The sequence below is a fragment of the Rhinatrema bivittatum genome, chromosome 1 (assembly GCF_901001135.1).
Source record: "Rhinatrema bivittatum chromosome 1, aRhiBiv1.1, whole genome shotgun sequence".
NCBI classification, from domain to species: domain Eukaryota; kingdom Metazoa; phylum Chordata; class Amphibia; order Gymnophiona; family Rhinatrematidae; genus Rhinatrema; species Rhinatrema bivittatum.
In genome coordinates, this window is record NC_042615.1 from 515,664,347 (window position 1) to 515,680,801 (window position 16,455).

The 16,455-nt window shown below is 44.7% G+C and overlaps 1 protein-coding gene across 1 annotated transcript; it reads left to right on the forward strand.

Moving 5' to 3' along the window:
- The first annotated feature begins 1,576 nt into the window (after positions 1-1,576).
- LOC115098824 (olfactory receptor 1-like) lies at positions 1,577-3,348 on the forward strand. Its single transcript, XM_029615812.1, has 2 exons — positions 1,577-1,600; positions 2,431-3,348. The coding sequence occupies exon 2, from the start codon at positions 2,521-2,523 to the stop codon at positions 3,346-3,348; it is 828 nt and encodes a 275-aa protein (XP_029471672.1). The 5' UTR covers positions 1,577-1,600; positions 2,431-2,520.
- Positions 3,349-16,455: the final 13,107 nt, after the last annotated feature.

A 16,455-nucleotide genomic window follows, 5' to 3' on the forward strand; every position in this document is an offset into this window, starting at 1 on the left:
TGATCCGAGCTTCCGGTTCTAAGTTCTGTGTTTTTAAAACTGTATCCTGTTCCAAGGGGTAACTTGTCCTGACCTGTGTCTACGTCCAGAGCTTGCCCACTCCTCTCGTGGTCTATGACCACTGCTGTGTAGGGTGCACAGAGGACAGTGTGGTCTGTGACCAGCCTATGGGCTGTGTAGGGCACCTGAGGGTCCTTGTTCCCTGTGTTCCAAGCTCCACATCTTGTCTTCAGAGTCCCAAGCTTCATGTCTTGTCTCCAGAGTTCCAAGCTCCACTCCCAGTCAAGGCTTCATCTCGCCGCAAGGGCACACATCCCTTGTCCCACTATGGGGAGCACCCCCTAGTGCTCCCTTCCATCACAGCACAACAGATTTGCCAAGGCCTCCGAGTATTCTGATGCTCAAGGCCCCCTCCGCAGCACAACAGCTACATTGAAAATATAAGGTGAGTAGCGCTAAATCAAAACTACTCATATCGCTACCAACTCCAAAAATGTTCAGTTATTGAAAAAAAGGGCTTACTGAAATATTTAATACTTAACTACAAAGAAAAAGATCAAGGAAAAATAAAAATAAAAAATTGGGAAAAAGGCAGATCATAATTTACTACAGAAGTAGCAAGCCAAGTTGTAAAACCATTACACCATGTGCCAATGGGCTTCAAGCACTTGTAATCACAACTGGCATAAAAAAAACCTTCAATTTAAACAAGCAAAAGTTTCAAAATGTTCCCTCATATACTAAAAAAACCCCATGTGATGTAACAAAAATTTTTTGTGATTTTTAATAATTTTTATATATAAAAACTACGTTTGATCTTGTCCTGTGGCAAATTCAAATAAAGAGCACCACTAATTTGTTACACTTGCGCACTGTTGCATTTATGCACGAACATATCCGATATTGTAGCTCAGTGTGGACCAATCATTAAAAGTACCCAACTGAAGAACCTTTTTTCACCATCTATAAATGGCTTCCTCAGGGAGCTTCTTAGAAATCAACACTGGCTATTCGAAAAGTTAGTGCTTAAAGGGTATAGGCAAACATGCCTTTTATGAGCCTTACTATTAGACGATCAAGGTTCCTTCTAACATCTTGCTGTGAAACTCAAGGAAGCAGGTTCAAAGTACATGCATGAAACTATGTGTAGAGATTTAGAAAATGAAATCTCTGCACGTACTTTCACTCACCTGACCTAATTCCACTCATTTTTGTATGCAGCTAAAAGTAATACATATGACAGAGGAGGGATAATTTTCAAAATATATTTTTTCGTGTTAGGTTTGATCACTGAAAGTTCAAGGCAAACTCTTTTTTTCTACTTGTGTTAATAACTAATGGGGTTATTTTCTAAAGGCTTATCGCATGCGATACAGCCATATTGCGTGCGATAGCATGCAAATTTGAATCGGGGCCGAGTCAGGGCCGAGTCGGGGTGGTGAGGGGAGGAGCTGGGGCAGCAAGGGGGTGACTCGGCGGTGTCTTTGCTGGTGGCGATAAGGTTAGTAACGTTATCGTTGCCAGTAGCACGCCGAATAGCACCACCTTTCATGGTGGCACTATTCAGTGCGAAAGCCGGCAGAGAAGACACCTCAGTAGTGTGAAGGCTGCGAGCTTTCGCAGGCCCACTGCCCCCTTCGTCCCCCTGCCCCCCGTTTTCGCTGGATTCATCATTCAGCGATGAATGATGAATCCAGGCCTTAATGTGATACAGTCATCCTTCAATGGATCCTTACAATTTGTTCTGTCTTTGATATATAGAAATGTAGGGCATGGTGGAAGTTATTGATCTCTTGACCCCTTTAGCTCTTCCTATCTACTTAATTACTGCAGTGTCTACTTGATTTCTAGGTTTACCTTCCCTTCCCCAATGCTGAGGATCCTACCACTTCCTCCGGAGAGCTTTTCAAAGCATCCATCATCATTTCAATTAATAATTGCTTCTTTATTTTCTCCTTATTCTTTTCCCCTTAACCTCATATCATCCTCCCCTGATTTGGAATTTCCTTTTCACCAAGCAAATTTTCTTTCCCTTAAGATATTTCCATAGAAAATATGTTGCAGGTGTGCATTCATGTAGATAGTCCATCCAAAAGCCCACACTAATAATGACCTTAAAGTTCATAAGTAGTTGAACTCAGGATTGTATTAGCGATGGTTGGCATGATTTCCCTCATATGTTCTGTCTCATTAATGTTGCTTTTACTTTTGATGTGAACATGACTCACTTTGGAAACTTATTTTCTCTACCAGGCTTTTCTTCAAGAACTACACGGGGATTAAGCAAGCATGAATTCATGTTAAAAATGGGCTCTGTACATCCAATGTTTGATGATTGAATCATTGTATCAATAGGTAAACAACTTATTTTAACTTTCTAGAAATATCTGAAGATATTTTTCTATCATGAAAATCAAAAATGATACAGAGGTGGAAGAATTTATTCTATTAGGTCTCTTAGATCTTCCTGATCAGCAGCTTATCCTCTTTATATTGTTCCTTGCCATATATATAATCATCATGCTGGGAAATGCCACCATCATGGCTCTGATCATCATGGACTCTCAACTTCACACCCCTATGTATTTCTTTCTCAACAATCTCTCCTTGGTGGACATCTGCTTCACTTCTGTCACAGTTCCCAAGATGCTGCAGAACATGATGTCAAAAAGCAAATCCATCTCCTTTCATGGGTGTATTGTTCAGTTATACTCTCTATTTTGTACAGGAAGCATGGAGTGTTTCTTGCTGGCCGTGATGGCATATGATCGGTATGTGGCAATCTGTAAACCCTTGCATTATACCTTGTTGATGAATAAGACCTCCTGCCTACTGCTGGTGGCTGGTTGCTGGGTATTCACCTTGTTGCACTCTCTCTTACATATTATTATGGTCATGAGATTGTCCTTTTGTGGGCCCAACACTATCCACCATTTCTTCTGTGATCTCCCACCACTTCTAAAATTGTCTTGTTCTGACACCTCAATTAATGAGATATTAATCTTCACTGAAGGCTCACTGGTGACAATGAGTCCTTTTGTGTTCATTGTTGCTTCCTATGTGCGTATCATCTCCACAATCCTACAAATTCATTCGTCAGAGGGAAGATATAAAGCTTTCTCCACCTGCTCCTCCCACCTTACTGTTGTGGCTTTGTTCTTTGGGACAATTTTCTTCACCTACTTCCGTCCTACCTCAGTCAATGCTCTGGAGAAGGAGAGTGTGGTGACAGTGATGTACACTGTGCTGACTCCTCTCTTTAATCCTTTCATTTACAGCCTTAGAAACAATGAAATGAAAGGGGCTTTGAAAAGAACCTTCAGAATATATAATTTACGGAAGGAATGAGGAAGAAGGTACATGGATGATATACATGTTCAGAAAATATTTCATCTCTCTCCTCTTTCCATTAATTTCCTTTATCTCTGCTCTATATGGCTGTCAAACTTAACAATATATCTTTCTTCTTCCTACATATGGCTAATTTGTAGAGATGTGAATCGTGTCCTCGATCGTCTTAACGATCGATTTCGGCTGGGAGGGGGAGGGAATCGTATTGTTGCCGTTTGGGTGTGTAAACTATCGTGAAAAATCGTTAAAATTGTGAGCCAGCACACTAAACCCCCCTAAAACCCACCCCGACCCTTTAAATTAAATCCCCCACCCTCCCGAACACCCCCCCCCCCAATGCTTTAAATTACCTGGGGATCCGGCGGTGGTCCAGAACGGCGGCGGTCCGGAATGGCCCCCTCAATAGAATCGTGTTGTCTTCAGCCGGCGCCATTTTTCAAAATGGCCGCCGCAAAATGGCGGCGGCCATAGACAAAAATGATTCAACGCAGGAGGTCATTCCGGACCCCCGCTGGACTTTTGGCAAGTCTTGTGGGGGTCATGAGGCCCCCCCAAGCTGGCCAAAATTTTCCTGGGAGTCCAGCGGGGTTCCGGGAGCAATTTCTTGCCGCGAATCGTTTTCGTACGGAAAATGGCGCCGGCAGGAGATCGACTGCAGGAGGTCGTTCAGCGGGGGGTTCCGGATCGCCGCTGAACGACCTCCTGCAGTCGATCTCCTGCCGGCGCCATTTTCCGTACGAAAACGATTCGCGGCAAGAAATCGCTCCCGGAACCCCGCTGGACTCCCAGGAAAATTTTGGCCAGCTTGGGGGGGCCTCCTGACCCCCACAAGACTTGCCAAAGTCCAGCGGGGGTCCGGAACGACCTCCTGCGTCGAATCGTTTTTGTCTATGGCCGCCGCCATTTTGCGGCGGCCATTTTGAAAAATGGCGCCGGCTGAAGACAACACGATTCTATTGAGGGGGCCGTTCCGGACCGCCGCCGTTCTGGACCACCGCCAGATCCCCAGGTAATTTAAAGCATTGGGGGGGGGGTTCGGGAGGGTGGGGGATTTAATTTAAAGGGTCGGAGGTGGGTTTTACGGGGTTTTAGTGTGCCGGTTTTCCTGCCCTCCCCCTTCCCCCGATTTACAATTTTTTAACGATAAATCGGGGGAATTGGTATTGTATCGTGGCCCTAATGATTTTTTGACGATTTAAAATATATCGGACGATATTTTAAATCGTCAAAAAACGATTCACATCCCTACTAATTTGTCTTTGAAAATTCCCTGAAATTCACACAGGTACAAAAGTACCCTAGTACCTTGCACTAAACAGCTTACTAAAAATTGTCTATGAAAACTCCATCAGATAGCTGGAGAAACCTTTGGAGTTCGTTTTTAGTCACTAAGTGTCTGGCAAAGTAAGCTGGATGAACTTATTCAGCAGTATGGCTGTGCCAGTGAATATACTCAGCTATCTTAAAGTTAGCCAAATAAGTTTATCCGGCTAACTTTAAGACTGCTGTATGGCAAGACCAGAATTAGCTGGATAAGTTAATATCTAGCTAACTCTGAGTATCAGAGATAGCTGGATAATTTATCTGACTAACGTAACTCTGCCCAGAAATGATCCTGGAATGCCTCCAAGTTAGCTGGCTAAGTTTTATCTGGCTAAACACTTATAGATAAATTTTAAAAGCTTACCGCGCACCAAAGCCGGGAGATACGCACGTCTCTCAGGCCTGCACTCACCGCACGGATTTTAAAAACCATGCAATTATGTACGTATTTCCTGATACGCTCATAAATCAAAAAGATAAAAAAAGGGGTCATGGTGTGGGCGTGATCTGGGCAGAGCATGGGTGGGACATGGGAATTACAGGAAGTAAACTTGAAATGTGCACATAAGTATTTACACGCACTAATGCATGCTAGGTCCCCTATCACGTAACTTTACTTCTGCTATGGATGGCATGTAAGTATAAAAAAAGAAAAATAAGCAAGTGGGCGGGGTTTTAAGGGTTGGGGTGAAAAAGCTAAATGGGAAGCTAATTAACAGGGGAGTTAGAAAGGCCGATCAATTAACTGGGTGAACTGGGAAAAAGGGCTATTGCGTTGGCTCGTATTGGGATAGATTTTAAAAGAAGCGCACACGGCATACATGTGCGTGCGTTACCCGGCACAAGCACATGTATGCCCGATTTTATAACATGCACGTGCAGGCGCGTGCATGTTTTAAAATTGGGAGTCAGTGCACGCAAGGGGGTGCACAATTGTGCACCTTGCGTGCGCCGACCCACGCCACCTTCCCTTCCCTTCCCCTACCTCTCCTGCCCTTTCCCCTCTACCTTTTCCTTTGCTTTTGTGTTTTACCTCTAAACTTACTTTAGCTCTGGGGCTGAAGTAAGTTGTGCACGCTGACCAACTGGCGGCATGCGATCCCCGGCACAGCGGCAAATATGGCTGATGTGCCGGGAGCCTGACCCCACCCCGCCAATTCCCCCCACGCCTCACCCCGCCCCTTTATGCAAGCCCTGGGGCATACACGAATCCCGGGGCTTTACGCACGTCGCCGGGCCTTTTTTTAATAGTCCCGGCGCACATAACCCTTTTAAAATCATGCCCATTGTTTTTTAAATCCCTCTACTTATGTGGTAGAGGTGGCATTTGCACGCATATATGCGCATCCATATAAAATTGTGCGCACATGTACATGCATACAGCTGATTTTATAACACGTGCACATATACACAGCTATGTTATAAAATAAATGCGTCCATTGGTGCAAGCCCACATACGTGCATACATGTACACCTGTGCGGCTGTTTAAAAGTTACCGTCTCAGATAACTTGGAGGAAGTCAACCAGCAGGAATTTTCAAATCCCATCATTTGTCTAGTTAAGTCTGGCATCATTATGGACATCAGCAAGTCCTGATTGTTAGAAAGTCAGCAAGTCTAAGAAAAGTAATTTAGAAGTACTATGAGGATAATTTTTAAAAGATTTCCTAGTGTAAAACTGTTTTACCTGCAGAATTTTTTTCTTGGTTGCCTGTTCTGTATACAAGCATACTTTTGTACAATACATATGATCTAGTTGCATGTAAGTATACCTGGACTGAGTGGAACATTCCTGGGAACAAAATTGGGGAGGGGCTTGAACTTGCCTGCATACAATTAAAAATCCATACATACACATACATTTTTCCAAAAAATCTCCACACACTAAATAACAATTATAAGTGTATGCTTTGAAAGTTGGTTTAACTTATGCATGGATTTGATGTTGCAAAATGACCCCCATGTGTTCTACTGTTTAATACTAGACCATTTGCTTTCTAGATAAATATTAGTGAACAGGAGGCAAACATACCACTATAGAAATGTAATGTAGAAAGAAACACTGATGCTTAGTGGAAATAAAGGCAATAAAAAAAACCTTTTCTTTAGGCTTCTCAAAAAAAAACCCATGAGAGCAACAACAAGAAGGAAGGATTACTCCTTGAACCTGTAAAAGAAAAGCAGAAGCAGAACATGGCATGCTAAGGAAATGCTGGTGTTTGGTAGGGATGTGAATTTGATTTGTTTTTGGTTTCTTAGAGTGCCCCAATTGTTTTATTGTGCACTTAACCAAAATAGTGCACGCTAATTCAATTTAGTGAGCCCTTTTTTTATTTAGAACACACTAAAAAACTAAACCAAGAAAAAAATATGTAAAACAAATAGAAAAATGGCAAACAAAAGAGAGAAATGAAATGAAATGTTTCAGCTGCACACCCCTGATGGTTGGTTTGGTTGTAAGCCTAACTGCAGAGAATATATTTAGGAGGCAATTTTCAAAACCATTTTTGTGGGTAAATAGTGATATGCTTTGGTAAATTGGTCTGTGTGAAAATTGCTCTCTTTTCCTCAGCTGCAAGCATGTGCAGGCTTTCACACCCTGTACAGTGTTGCCAGATGCCAAAATTTGTTTTAGCCCAACTGGTCACCCAATCTAGCCCAAAAGTAGCCCCAAACTCAAAAGTTTTGAAAATAATTTTTATTCTGCACGATAGTATACAAATTCCTGCATTGTCTGCATATAAGTGTACAAAATTAACAATGTATATATAAAAGTAAAAAAAGATTGAAAGAAAAATATAAAATCAAGATTGTCATGTTCAGTATTGCCATACTTAACTTAAGGTCCATTTGAAAGCTGTGCAGAGCTGCACCATTCAAGATGTGTTAGAACTTCTAATTCAGAAGAAAGACCAGGTTGGAGACTTGGCATGACCCCCCAGGGCACTATATATTTTTCCCCCGGCCATGCTGACCCCTGCACATTCAGTGCAATATTGTAAAAGCAAGTGAAAATAAAAAAAAAATGTATGAGTTGCACAGATATTGAATTCTCACACACAGTTTGGGTTTGAAAATTATGCTGCAACTATGTGGCGTGCACAATAATTGGTTGAGACTCATTAGTGGAGGAATAGAAGCACCACATCTGTACATATTGGATGTAAAATGAATCAGCATAGATGGTAGGAGTGTGCATTCATTTTGAACGCATATGTAAAACGCAACTTTTTTTTTTTTTAACTTAAAAAAGTGATGAAGCGCAACGATCGCGATTTCCAACTTATTCAACATAGCTATGTTGAATAAGTTGGAAATAACGATCGTTGATCCTAAATAAACACTTAAACCCCCCACCCTCCTGACCCCCCCCAAGACTTACCAAAACTCCCTGGTGGTCCAACAGGGGGTCCGGGAGCGGAGGCGCGGTGAATCACGTGACGTCGGCGTCACGCCGGAGTGACGCGGACATCACGTGGTCCACCGCGCCTCCCGGAGCCCTCGGACCCAACCGGAACTTTTGGCCAGCTTGGGGGGGCCTCCTGACCCCCCCAAGCTGGCCAAAAGTTCCGGTTGGGTCCAACGGGGGTCCGGGAGCGGAGGCACGGTGGACCACGTGACGTCCGCGTCACTCCGATGTGACGCTGACGTCACGTGCTCCTCGCAAAGGAATACAGGAATGGCTTCCTGACTCCCCGCTGGACCACCAGGGAGTTTTGGTAAGTCTTGGGGGGGGGATTAAGGAGGGTGAGGGGTTTAAATTTTTATTTAGGGAACCGGTGCACGTATGGACATAGCCTCAACTTATGGAATTCTACATATGTCCATATTGACCGAAATTTACCCTCACCTTCGACTTATGGACTTATGAACATAAACTTTTTGTCTGCACATCCCTAATAGATGGTGTTGGCTCAAAACTGTTACAGCACAAAGTTTTGTGACATATATGCACGAATGTGTAATATTGCCTCCAGCAGTACTTGTTGCATTCTATTTCTCAGTTTGTTTTGATAAGGTTCATCTAAGAGAAAGTTCTTTCAACGGTGGCATTGCTGAAAGGTAATGGCAAGAATTATAATGCAAAATAACCTATTTCGTACAAGTCAAGTTCCTTGCTGCATTCGTATGGTTGATGACATCGGCCCAGAAGTTTTCTAATTCAAATCATCTGTTTGACCATGATATTAACTGATTTATTCCACTGTTGTTCAAGAAACCCAAGGTTTTCTTTTCTAGTACACAGAAACAAAAATGAGAATTTAGACAGAGCTGGCCTTTTCGGACTGAGAATGATGGATGGGCTCAAGCCAGCTAACGACTCCAACAGCTGGACGTTTGATGGAAGTCTTTTCTGCATCTGCCTCAATATTTCAGATAGGCTCAGCATCGTGTCTTAATATCATCTGCTACTTGAGACCGTTCCATATTCATGTCCGTTAACATAACATGAAATTCAATCCCCAAATTAACTGCACTAATTGGTAGATGATTGGCTTCATTTTTTATATATCATAAGCTAGTACTGCTGTCCAGGTATTAAAAGCAACTGGCCCCATCACGTGTGCCATAGTGGCACGATACAAGCCCGTTAGTTCTTCTATCAATCTATTCAGTGCAAATAAAAGCCATCTTGTATCGGACAACTTCAAAATCTTCAGGGGTTCTTCTCCAACATTTATGCACAAATAGATACTTCTTCTATACTTCTTTTAGCGAACAGTACTATGTGAGAACCAGTTTTATGTTTCAGATACCATAAATTTGACATTGCGAGGCATTATTTCAAGAGCATATGAGGAACCTAACTGTATGGAATGGCAATACACATGATGTGAACAACTGTAGGATTTATCTCCCTGAACCTTGTTATGATTGAACTTATATTGCTGGATATTGTATTATACCCATCTGTTGCAAGCCCTAGGCACTTATCACTTGATAGTTTCTTACCATTCGGGAACTTCCATTAATGCATTAAAAATTGTTTCTGCAGTTTTGGTCTCAACCAAATTATGCCAAGAAAAGTAGTAATGACTTTGCACATCCTCGAACTATAGAAACGAACCATGAAGCATAGTTGTTTCTCAGTTGTTATATCAGTACTTTCATTAATGATAAGTGAGTATAGTACATCTTTTAAATCCTGCATTAAATCTTCCTGAGAACATGCTTAATCAAAGAGATGCATTTTGTATGATGGACTGCCAGGTCTTTTCCGGATATATTCCTAACTAATTCCCACATGTGATCTACTGTTGATATACTTGAATGGCATGCAACGTGCACAGCTAATGTAAGCTCAGAAATTTTAATTTCAATTACTTTCTGTTGACAACACATACCAAAAGATTTAGTATGCTAGAAAACGGTGCTGCATTGTGGCAGTGCTTCTCAGTAAGCTTCACAATAATGCTTCTTGTATTTTGACCATTTACCCATAAAAGGTACACTCAGCTAAAATAATAAACAGATAGGATTAAATAAGGAAAGCTTAGAGATTGTTTGAAACTGTCCAAAATGTTATACTCATAAGTACTAGAGGTGTGCATTCGTATATCACATCAAGCCCTCATAGGAACATAAAGCCTGGATGAACAGGCACATCATTCAAGGATACAGGTCAAGCCCTCGTAGGAATGTAAAGTCTGGACGAACAGGCACAGCATTCAAGGATAGAGGTCAAGCCCTTGAAGGGTTGTAAAGCCTGGTCAAACAGGCACAGCATTTGAGGATAGAGGTCAAGCCCTTGTAGAGACATAAGGCCTGGACGGACAGGCACAGCATTCAAGTATAGAGGTCAGGCCCTTGTAGGGGCATAAAGCCTGGATGAACAGGCACATTATTAGAGGATACACGTCAAGCCCTTGTAAGAACGTAAACAGGCACATCATTAGAGGATATATATCCAGCCCTCGAAGGGACATAAGGCCTGGATGGACAGGCACAGCATTCATGGATAGAGGTCAGGCCTTCGTAGGGGCATAAATCCTGGACGAACAGGCACAGCATTCGAGGATAGAGGTCAGCCCTTGTAGGGACATAAGGCCTGGACGGACAGGCACATCATTAGAGGTCAAGATTCTTTAGGGACATAAGGCCTGGACAGGCAGGCACAACATTCGAGGTCAAACCCTCATAGAGACAAAGCCTGAACAGACAGGCACAGCATTAGAGGATTTCCTTTGTGCAGGTATGTTGTGGTTTGATCTGTCACTTCTTCTTGAACTGGTTCACTGCCAGAATAAAATGGCATCTTTGTCATTTCTGAAAGATAATTCAACAGAGGATGCTTTTAGAGCAATAGAGACTGCCATTTGTGAACCAAGAACTGAGCTGGAGATTATTTGTGAATACCCAGAAGCTATTAACTGTACTTATGCACTTCGGCACTGAAATTAGAAATACCAGAACAAAACTCAGACTGGCACAGCGTTTGAGGTCAGACCCTTATAGGGACGTACAGCATGTACAGTGGAAGGATAGGCACATCGTTTGAGGTCAGGCCCTTGGAGGAACGTACAGCCTAGACAGTGGATAGACAAGCACAGCGTTTGAGGTCATACCTTGTAGGGACATACGGCCTAGACAGTGGATGGCCAGGCACAGCATTTCAGGTCAGGCCCTTTTAGGGACGTTTGGCCTGGACAGTGGATGGACAGACACAGCGTTTCAGGTCAGGCACTTGTAGAGACGTACGGCCTGGACAGTGGATGAACAGGCACAGCATTTCAGGTCAGGCCCTTGTAGGGACATACGGCCTGGACAGTGGATGGACAGGCACAGTGTTTTATTCATCTTGCCATTCACAGGGAAAATTTGGAAAACCAAGCAAAGGCAGGTTTATTTTCAAGAACACTAGCATTTCCATCAACTCTGGTGCCAGCCTTGAGCGGTGAGGGCTCATAATATCCCCTGTCATTGAAAATACACATTCACTGGGCACACTGGTTGGTGGACATGACAGATATTGCTGAGCCACTTTGGCTAGATGTGGCCAGACAGTGGACTTGTGTGCTCAATATGCCAGCGGATCTGTCTACATGTCCTCTGTAGGTTCTGAGAGATACCATGTCATTGATAGTTGTGCTGGTGTCTCCTTTGTTTGGGTGGCCTCAGAGTCACTCATGCCAGCTGCTTTCTCTCTAGCCCGTAGCACAAAAGATGAATCTTTATGGGCAACATGCCTTTGGCATACTGAAGTGGAGGAGGAAGAGGTACTAGCTGTCTCTGACAGAGTACTGCTCATGCTTGGGCTTGCACAACTCTCTGAAGTGCACGCTGTTTCCTCCTCTGCTTCACGCCTAATCTGTCTCTACCATGGTGCTCCTGTTCACGGACTTTTGCTAACAGCGGGTCCTTCACCAATAGGAGACAATCGTACTGTAGGGCAAGTTTCCCTTTCACACGGGGATCACAGACTGTGGAAAGCTTATATGTGTGCTCTTCTGTTAAAGTCCTTAATCTCTCTTGCACCTGCTGCTGCAAAACGTCCAGACAATGCAGCACCTCAGCTGTCATTCTCTCTTCCTGTATAAAGGCCTCCACATTTTCATCCAGGAAATTAACAATAGGGATGATGTCAGCCAAGGTGGCACTTCTGGAACTCAGCTCCTCCATGGCATCCTTGAAGGGCTGCAGGATTTTTACCAGCTGACTCATGACTAACAATCATGATGCCCTAGGGGACTCTGCACATCTATGTCCATTGAACCAGAAAGTTCATGAAGGTGTGTCTGCAGCTCCACTAACCTCTGCAGCATCATATAGGTGGAATTCCACCGGGTGGCAATATCTTGAATGAGATGCTTGTGAGGCATCTCCAAATCAGTCTGTTTTTGTTGGAGAACCTGCCCAGCCTTCACACTTGTGTGCTGCTATGTTCCTGCACTTTTGTATTAAGTCCTGCAGGTATCCATTCTCTCGGTGCTTGGACTCCAACCCCAGGGTTGACTTCACTACCAGGTGCAGAGTGTGTGAAAAACATTGGATGTTCTTAAAGCACCCCTCGTTTATTGCCTTAACCATGTTTGCACCATTGTCTGTGACAAAGAACCCTGCCTGAGGATTTCTGTCTCACTGGTGTAGTTCCCAGCCCTCCAGCATCTGTCTGATACATGCTAGAATATTGGCTGCAGTATGGGCCTGGTCCGTCAGGTGGGTGTGCAGTAAAGCCCACCTCCACCCTGATACTTGTTCACTAATAGAGCTGCTGCCTGCCCCTGCCTCAGCCAGGTGCCACCAGTGTGCTGTCAGGGAGAGGTAAGAATCTGCAGCATTCATGGCAGTCCAGATATCACAGTTGAAATGCACTCTTCCCTCTGCCTTAGCTAGCAGCTCTTGCATGTGACTGCGACACTGCTTGTACAGGCTGAGGATGACCTTTCTGCTAAATGTGGTTCTGGAGGGAACTTTGTAATTTGGAACTATGACCTTCAGAAAATGCTTGAAACCCACATTCTCCACTATCTGCAAGGGCTGGTCATCAAGGGCAATCATTTTCCCAATGCTCCTGGTTACAACTTTTGAGGCTGCCTGCCTCCTACCCCGCGATAGTGTTATCACACTCCACCCCATTTCCTCCATGGTGGGTTGTCACTTCTGCCACATGTCAGGGGGCTGCTGGCCTGCCACCTGACTGCTAGAAGGGGCTGAGGGCGTGGGGTGACTCTGCTCCTTTTCAACCACTTTATGCTGCTTGGAAGGGGTCCCCTGACTGGTATTGCCACCATCCCCAGATGGCAGTACTGTTATTGGGTGCTGCCTCTTCATATGATGTGTCATGCCAAAATTAGATAGATGTCCCATTTGCTTGCCTCTGCTAATAGCCCTGCCACAGTAATTACACCAAGCAAAACGTGGGTCCTCCGTCAGTTTAAAGTGGCTCCAGATTGCAGATGTCTTTCATGATCCTCTCTTCTGTATAGCCTTCGGGGTGGATGCTGGCACTGGAGCTGAAGTATTGGGTGCACCCTCTGAAGCAATGCCAGGGGCATCAGTCACACTCTGTGCCTGCGCTGACTGCTCTTTCTCCTCCTCATCATGATCAGTTTCATCTCTCCCCTGCTGAACTGAAGTGGAGGCTAAGACAGGACTAACTCATCCGCCTAAACCTTCTTCAACTATTACTGCTTCTGTTTCTGATGAGAATGTCTCTGGAAAGAGAGATTGGGGTGGATCACCCCTTGTAGCATCATGATTGGATAGTGATGAGGCAGCTGACAGAAATCCTAAAACCCTTCAAGGATGCCAAGGAGGATATGAGTGTCCCTATCCTGAATGGGGTCATCCCCTATAGTAAATATTCTGGATTAGAAGATTCTGTGAGCAAGAGGGAATTGAAGCACAGGTATTGCAGTTTCTGGACTCTTTGCAGCAGCAGGAACATGTGAGACTGAAACCTCTGACAGAACACAATAAATACATGCTTGCCACGCTTTGCAATCCACAGGTGAAAGGGAGTCTCGGGCTCCAGCCCTAGCTTCTCACATTCATGAAGTAGTTGGGCCCTCGAGAAGAGAGTACCGGTTGCTATCTGCAATCTGAAATAGAGAAAAGAGAACAGGGCCCCCGAGAGCGGGGCCCCCGAGGAGGCAGCGTTGAGAGAAGCGGGTCCAGTTGAATCCCCACAATCAATCCATTGGTTGCAGAGTAGCTTGGACAGCCGAAGCAAGTCTTTGATAACTCAAACTGTTAGCAAAAGTAAAGACCTTTTATGTCGGAAGCGGATGACGTCAATACAGGGGGACGCCCCTTGCTGGTACATACTTTGGAGCGCACGCGCACCCTACGTCATCAGGAACATGGCGGATCCACAGCGTCGAGCTGGCCTGGGGACGCTGGGGAGAAGCGGCATGGAGACGCCGTGGCAGCAAGCTGTCCATCTGAAATAGTAATTCACAAATGTCTGTACCTGCGATAGCTTCTAGGCAGTGGAGATTCTTCAAAGTGTTCAGGAACATTGACCCTCGAGGAGCGAGTACCGATTCCTATATGCCTTCTGAAAATAGTAACTTACAAATGTCTGTACCTGCGATAGCTTCTAGACAGTGGAGAATCTTCAGAGTGTTCAGGAACATGGGCCCTCGAGGAGCGAGTACTGGTTCCTATCTGTAATCTGAAATAGTAACTCACAATGTCCGTCTCTGCGATCGTTTCCAGGCAAATAGAGAATCTTCAGAGGGTTTAGGAACATGGGCCCTCGAGAAGAGAGTACCGGTTGCTATCTGCAATCTGAAATAGAGAAAAGAGAACAGGGCCCCCAAGAGCGGGGCCCCCGAGGAGGCAGCGTTGAGAGAAGCGGGTCCAGTTGAATCCCCACAATCAATCCATTGGTTGCAGAGTAGCTTGGACAGCCAAAGCAAGTCTTTGATAACTCAAACTGTTAGCAAAAGTAAAGACCTTTTATGTCGGAAGCGGATGACGTCAATACAGGGGGACGCCCCTTGCTGGTACATACTTTGGAGCGCACGCGCACCCTACGTCATCAGGAACATGGCGGATCCACAGCGTCGAGCTGGCCTGGGGACGCTGGGGAGAAGCGGCATGGAGACGCTGCGGCAGCAAGCTGTCCATCAGGTCCGGAGGGAGTCGCCACACAGGTAGAGAGGGTGGAGCAAGGGCGAAAGCAGGCATGAATGCAACGCTTTGACCTCATCTGACCTCCGGTACCTGACCTCTGCTTTGCTGATCATTCCTCAGACTGACCTCTGGACATTGACCTTTGCCTGCCTGACCTTGTCTTCAGATTCTGGTTCTGTTCCTTGACTTGTCATCACCAACTCTGTTCTAGTTCTCCCTGTTCCAACCAGCAACCATCTCTGAACCTGATCGCACTCCCCCTGTCTCCATGGGCACACCAGACTTTCACTCTCCTAGGAGACCCTGCGAGGTCCACCTAAATCCAAGTGGCCCGGGTCCCTACGGCTCCTCCCAGGGGTACCTCGGGCTTCCAGTGGTGAAGTTCTTCCCAGCCTCCATCTCCTCCAGTGCTCCGCCCCCTGGGGGCAGTTACCTCCTGTTCCCTTTCAGGAGGCATTTCACCTCTGCCCCAGGACAAGGGTCCACCCCTGAGCGCAACAGTTTCCATAAAGAAAAGAAAAAGGTATTCTTGAAAAACATGAGATAGGACTTATGTGGTGCTTTATTCTCTGTTATAAGGAGAGATACTTTTCAGGAGTGGACACACACATACACACACACAAACAATATTTTTATAATGCATGAGATAGATATTCAGAACCTAGCCAGCTGAGCAAGTGTAAATATCACTGTTAGCCGGATAAGTAGCTTCTCTCCATTGTAATTTATCCTACCCACCACTTAGCTATCTAATTACTTATCAGGCTGTCCACTGAGCGTGGCCGGATATTCAGCTGCAGAATAAGTCAAAACTTATCTGGCTAAGTGGCTGTGAATATCAGGCCCCACATTTTCTTGTAAAAACTATGCTAAAAATATTCAGACAGTAAACAGGAAAGATCGCCAGTTGCTCCTGCCCTGTTGCAGCAGTTTTTCAAAACTGGATCAGCCGATGCCATTTTGAGGATCAACACTAACGAAGCTGGAGCAACTGAGGGATCTCTTCTCTCCATGATGGGAGCAAGATCAGAGGGAAGGCCTGGGAGTGGAATGAGAGGACATTCAGGGAAAATTGGTGAGGGGTAGTAAAGTTTTAAAAGATTGTTTATCCAGCTGGAAGGGAAATGGTTGGGCTGTATGTAAATTGAACAAAAGTAAAATAAATTTGTGTTCATTTGTCTTTTTTTTTTTCATTTACCA

Excerpts from the sequence above, each read along its gene's own strand:
- LOC115098824 (XM_029615812.1), top strand. The coding sequence starts at position 2,521 with ATGCTGGGAAATGCCACCATCATGGCTCTGATCATCATGGACTCTCAA.